This window comes from Ipomoea triloba, chromosome 3, assembly GCF_003576645.1.
Source record: "Ipomoea triloba cultivar NCNSP0323 chromosome 3, ASM357664v1".
In the NCBI taxonomy this organism is placed as follows: Eukaryota; Viridiplantae; Streptophyta; class Magnoliopsida; order Solanales; family Convolvulaceae; genus Ipomoea; species Ipomoea triloba.
Window position 1 is genome coordinate 9310341 of NC_044918.1, and position 6524 is coordinate 9316864.

Sequence of the window (6524 nt, forward strand, 5' to 3'; positions counted from 1 at the left end):
TCATGCCTTTCCACAAGGTTCGTGCATCATGAACTCTTCTCGGTTCACGTTCTGTTGAAGAATGCTGACAGAATCGGCTCAGCGTCGATTTTGTAATACAGGAATCATTTGGGTCCTCGTTTTCACAACTAATCAAAGATCTTATAATAGTACCTTCATTTTGTTATATTATATACAAAGTTAGGTTAAAATTATCGTATAAAACATTGGTTTATGAGTGTACACGATTATATAGTTTTATATATATAAAAGAAAAAACAAAAAAAAAATAGAGGCATCAATGAAACAAAATGAATTAGTTTACCGTTTGTTAGGCTACTCATCGGTGTATGTGGCACCAATCTTCTTTGAGACTTACTATATTGACCTTGTTGTGAGAAATGAGTTGTAGAATTACTTAACCCAAGAACTTTAACATTTTCTACACAAAAAAAAAAAATAATGAAAATGTTTCAAACTATGTTAATATATGTTCATAATGATATTGTAATTAAACTAAAGAAAATGATTATAATACGTGTTCGTTATTAAGGTATGCTCAAATTCATTTCTGAAAGAAATAAAAGAATACTAAAGGCCCAAACTAAGTACTAAAACAGCTAATTACCACCAAAATAAATCAACAACATATGACCCAAATTTAGACCCAAAGATTGGACCAAAAAACCGGCCCAAAGAAACATCATATATAAACGTTGCGGATAGACTACGGCCCGCCCCTTCGTCTTCCATACTTAGACTGCGTCCTTCTCTCTCCCGACAGCTCTTCTCTCTCGCGACAGCTCTTCTGTCGTCCTCTGCCCTTATACGTACAGTTATGTGGTAAAATCGTCCGATCTGGGTAACAGATCGTTCGTTTATAGTTTTTCCAGGTTTGATTTTAGGTAGAAATTGGTGATGAACAATGGATTTAAGCACATCGGCCCTGATCCTGTAAACAGCTAAGTTAACCAACTATTTTGATGAGTTTAATTTGATGGTTTGTACTAACATTTAGGTTTTTAAATCTGTTGTTGCATGCTTAGCTAAAATGAATAGTACAGTATATTCTTCGATCTATGCTTCATATAGATTAGGGTTTTCGTATTCTGTTTATCACACCGTTAATTTCTAGCATTTTTGAATTCTAAATGTACGTCTGAACTCTCTATTATAGTAGACAAGCAACATTTTGCATCGAAGCTCATCAATTTAATATTTATAAGAAAATCATGATAGTATATGGATGATGAGAGTAATTTTTCAAATACTTTTGCAGTGAAGAACATTTAAAATATGCATAAACTCAAAGTGTTCAAGAGAATAGCAAAGCAATGTGAAAATCAGCACCAGATATAACAGGCAAATATGAATTTATGATTATGGCTCCTAATTGAGAGGTAAGTGTTCGAATATCAATTACCTTTATCTGTAACTGCTTGTTTTCTCTTGTTGCCTATTGTGGTTGAAGTGAAGATTTGCCTCATAATGTTTTTTGCTGGTAAATTGCTAAACTGTGTGCAAAATATTCTTAGTTTGATGTTCTGTAGATGTTATTTGCTAAAACACTAAGTAAAGTAATGATTAGTTTCCTTATATCATTTATTACAACACAGCCAATGACATGATGTTATTTATAAAAAAACTAAGTAAAGTAATGATTAGTGTAATATATCATTTATTACAACACATGAAATAACTTTTCATTTTACATTGAAATGTAAAATGTGTGCGGCTTATAGGGAATTGCATACATATCTTACCCAAATGCCCAAATCTGTTTACTGTATATGTATACGTATTGATTTTACTAACATTTTTTTTTTAGTTTTTTGGCATATGATGATATTACAGTTCTGATGCCTTGGGATGAATATGAACTGTTTGGCTATTATTTAGTAGTTGTACTTAGTGTAATGCGTATGAAGGAAACACAGAGTTATTTACCATGAATAGCCATTGACGGCCGGTCTCATCTCATAACTGTGTAACACAATTGGCATATGATGACATTTGCATTCTGATGCCTTGTTTTAGTATTGAATCTCATTTTTTTTTATTAGGATTATAAAACGAAGCTTTTGGTTTGATATTTTCTATCCTTTTATTTAGTCACGAACATGAAACACTTGATTGTAGACTTCGTATGCTGTAAGTTGGCTCTTTTTTTTTTTGAACAACTGGAGGTTTTTCTTACTTGCATAACGTCTATAAGGTGTTTAAAATGAAAGATTAAACAGCGTAAGTGTATAATACTATTGGCATATGATGAGATTTGCATTCTCATCACTTTTTTTAGTATTGAATTTCAGTTTTTTTTTTAAGGAATATAAAACTAAGCTTTTGCTTTGATCTTTTCTATTCCTTTTTTTAGTCACCAACATGACTAAATCTGTTTTGAATAATGGTATAACAAATATGATTTTATTGTTATGTAAAGTTTTTAAGAAAAAATGAATCGAAGTTCAACTTATTTGTTTTTTTAAGTCAGTTTAAGTATTCACATATTTCATAGAAAATACAGCTCATGTAAGCGACAAAATAACATGTTTTTATTACATTTGTTTGTGTTAAGTGTTTATTTTTCAACTTAGAAAAATTTTGGAGTTCAAATTTAACAACTATGATACGGATGTAATTATTAATTGTATAGCCTCATCTCCCATTTGAATAGTAATATTTTCAAGTTGCTAGTGTACATAAACACCTCATGACATTTTGATTTTATTTTTTTGAATTCATCAAGTCAGTTGTATTCTTTGCATTTCTCACAAGAAATCAAGAATTTCAGTTCATTGAGAGAAAAATCCACCCAAGTTTTACTTTTTTTTTCTTTGGGTTTTTTATTAAAGTAACTACAAAACTGAGTTCAAAATGTGAAAGAACTAAAATTTTCTTAGTTTATTAATTCTATAGTCTCATCTACCATTTCAATACTAATATTTTGAAGTTCGTACTGTACATTTATGAGGCATGACATTTTACTTGTTTTTTTTTTTGAATGCAAGTCAGTTGTATTCTTTGCATTTGTCACAGGAAATCAAGAATTTCAGTTTATTGAAAGAAAAATCCACCCAAGTTTTTGGTTTTTTTTTTTTTGGTTTTTTTGTTAAAGTAACTACAAAACTGAGTTCATAATTTGAAAGTACTAAACTTTTCTTAGTTTATTAATTCCATAGTCTCATCTCCCATTTCAATAGTAATATTTTGAAGTTGGTAGTGTACATTATGAGGCATGAGATCTTTATTTTATTAATGTGTTAGTCAACTCAGTTCACCACTTTGCATTTGTCACACTAAATAAAGATTCTCAGTTCATTGAGAGAAAAATCCTCCCAAGTATATGAATTTTTTTTTGGTTTTTTATTAAAGTAAGTACAAAACAGAGTTAGAAATGTGAAAATACTAAACTATTCTTATTTTTTTTTCATAACAGAAGTGAGTACAAAAGTGAGTTATTTTCATACTTAACTGGAGGCTTTTCTTACTTGCATAATGTGTATAAAAGTGTTTGAAATGAAAGATTAAACACAATAAACATAGAATTCATTTATTGACTGGAAAACTTAGAAACAGAAATTATACTGTGCTAGCAAAATGAAATTGTAGATTGAAAAGGGAAATTGCATGTTTTAACACTTTGCTAGGTCTTCAAATGGTTGTACAACAGTTCTGTATGATTCGTTTGCTTCAATCCATAGCTCTTATCTTGTACTTTTGGTCATATACAAATGCTTGGGTCAACTGTTCTCCATATATGGTTTGCTTCAATTTGTACCTCTTGTCTTGTAGTCATTCCTGTCTTATGCACATATATAGGGTGGACAATAATAGATGATATAGTAAGAAAAACATGCATACAAACAGTTAGGAACAACAAAAACATAGAACATAGTAATAGAAATGACAGCAATAGTTCTGGAAAACATGCAAACAACTGATAACACTCAAACAGTGTTACCAAGTTGAAAAGTCTAACAGCATGGGCAAAAATTAAATAAAGTGTCTTCGAAACATCAGTTGCACATTTAAATCTTTTCAGTCTTGACTGTCACCATCCTCGACTTCTTAAGTTTGGTTGATGTAGAAAATTGGTCCATTAGACACCTCTTGATAGTGTCTGAATTATCAGAGTCTGTCTCATTTCACTTCTCTTGAGATGCATTCACTGGGTTGTTTACTTCATCACCTTTAGATCCTTCCTGAGAATGAGTTTAAATAGGAAAAAAGTGAGAGTAATACAGTATGACGATAAGTATTCGAATATTAGCTTATTAGCCACTTGCCTAAAAATTTTACCTGATTAGAGTCAGAACTGTCATCATCATCTTCTTCAATCATTCTTGAAATGAGATCCTTCTCTTGGGTATCATTGAGCCTAGAACAGTATGCATCAACTAAAGCCTCATCCCTTATAACTCTCATCACATTATATGCTGAAGTAGGTCCACACATTTGGTTTCTTTTTAGTGACACTTTGAATATCATTGACATTCCTATCAGTGATTCCAACTCTGGTGGAATGTCAATGTCCACCTAAAAGTAAAAGTAACAATTACAATAAAATCAAAATGTAGCAAACATAGATTTGTGTATATTTAGAAGGTGGTTGTAAATAGTAAATTACCTTGAGATACTTTTCAAACAGTAAGCTTGCTGGGACCCCAACCAAATCTGCACACTCTCTATCCCAGAGTAAAAAGGGAGCATCATCTCTTTTATCCACCACTCTCACAACCACTTTATATCGAACACATCCTTCTTCCCACTTTTTGTTGCACTTGCCACAAATTAGGAGACCTTTGTCTCTCATCACGCTTAACTTCTTATTGCAACCTTGTGACATGCATGAGGTGTAATACCAATCACCTATACGGGAACCTTGAATACCAACAATCTCAGTAGGGACATAGAACTCACCATCCTAAAAAAGTAGGGTTTTAGTGGTCACAGTATATGAGAACATTATACAGTTGTTGATGGTGCAATTACCTCCTCTTTCATCAGCAAATCATATAAAGTGGTGATGGTTATAGAACCACTTTGGAAATCACCTAAGCTAGTAGATTCAGATAGAACAGTTGTAGTAGTAATACTACGATGTGGACTATTGTCAGCATCAAGTCTATAAAAATAGAAATTAGAGAGTAATATAGACGGAAACATATAGTGTTATGATACATCAAAGGTATTAGTACATACTTGGACCTAAATTCAGCAAACTCAGCAAAACTGTGATTAATACACAGTTTTGTGGCATCATAGGAGCTAGTAATCCTCACTTCACCTAAAAAAACAGAACAAATTGAGTAGAGATCGTAAACTGTCTAATAAAAAGCAACTGATACTTACCATTTACAATCTTAGCCCTACACAGTTGAATGGCAACAATAATAGGTTCTTTCACATCTATGTTGTAGAATTGATGAATACCAACAACATGCTTGTCCCATACCGTGCATTTCAAATGATTGTCCCTAACCAAAAAAAGATATTAGTCAAACTGTGGTGATAGTGGAAAAAAAAATAACTCACTGGGTATCAGCAATCACGAAGTCGATTAGAGTGGTTGCTTTTCCAGCAATTAGCTTCTGTAGTGGAGAATAAATTTCAACCACTCGACCTATGACATCTGTTAGGAAAAAATGATATAATTGTAGGTTTAGGGCATTACAAAATATATTTAAAAAAAAACAAAATATTAAGACAATAACATAATTACCAAATAGCTCAGTTTCATTGACTTCAACAGGATTCCTCAATGATTCAAACGACTTAATGCGAAGCATATGAGTAGGAAATTGTCTGGATTTACTCTCTTTCACCACTGTTTTGTAGTTGAACTTTATAAGATACTTGTGTGTAGTTGTTTTCTATTTGTAGTAGTTAGTGACCACCAGAAAGTTGTTTATAGAGTAGACCTTCCCCTCTTCAAATACTTTGGAATATTTTTCAACTTCTTCCTTTGAAATGTTGGCATGGATATAAGTTCCCTATAACATTTGTAAACAGTATAAAGTATGCTTTATTAAATAACAAAGCAAGTACAGATTAAAGAGAGGAAAAAAAAATAGTTAGCATTCACCTTATCATCGTGAAACAGACACTCTTTACTTCTCATCAAATTTCCTCCTCTTTTTTCCGGTACTTCGTAGGTCCTTACTAATCTGAGCCTCATTGCTCTTCTCGTGTGCAGAGGACTAAGTTCGTGGGCAGACACATTGAGAAGGCATGATTTTAGTTCAATATTCAACTTTGGAGGTATAGTATGTGGCTGACAATGGTTCATGTTTCGACTTCTTTATATACAGGTACAATATGATATGAAGTGTTCTAGAGAAACGAAAAGGCAAGCTTTGGAAGCATGAACCATCATCATTATCTTATTTAATATACACATCCTTTCAGAACGAATGTATTCATATGTTGTAATCAGTTTTAAATATTTGTATAATGATCCACCGATTCGTATTCCAACATTTAATGCGACATTGTGGAAGTGCTCTGATACTTACTCGAAACTTGAGATGCAATTCATTGAGCCG

General features: G+C 32.1%; 1 protein-coding gene across 1 annotated transcript; it reads right to left on the minus strand.

Moving 5' to 3' along the window:
• Positions 1-4124: 4124 nt before the first annotated feature.
• Positions 4125-6157, minus strand: LOC116012874. Its single transcript, XM_031252548.1, has 10 exons — positions 6065-6157; positions 5901-5972; positions 5702-5753; positions 5515-5611; positions 5332-5456; positions 5182-5266; positions 4972-5104; positions 4607-4903; positions 4279-4515; positions 4125-4181 (listed from the first exon to the last, which is right to left on the minus strand). The coding sequence occupies exons 1-10, from the start codon at positions 6155-6157 to the stop codon at positions 4125-4127; spliced, it is 1248 nt and encodes a 415-aa protein (XP_031108408.1).
• Positions 6158-6524: the final 367 nt, after the last annotated feature.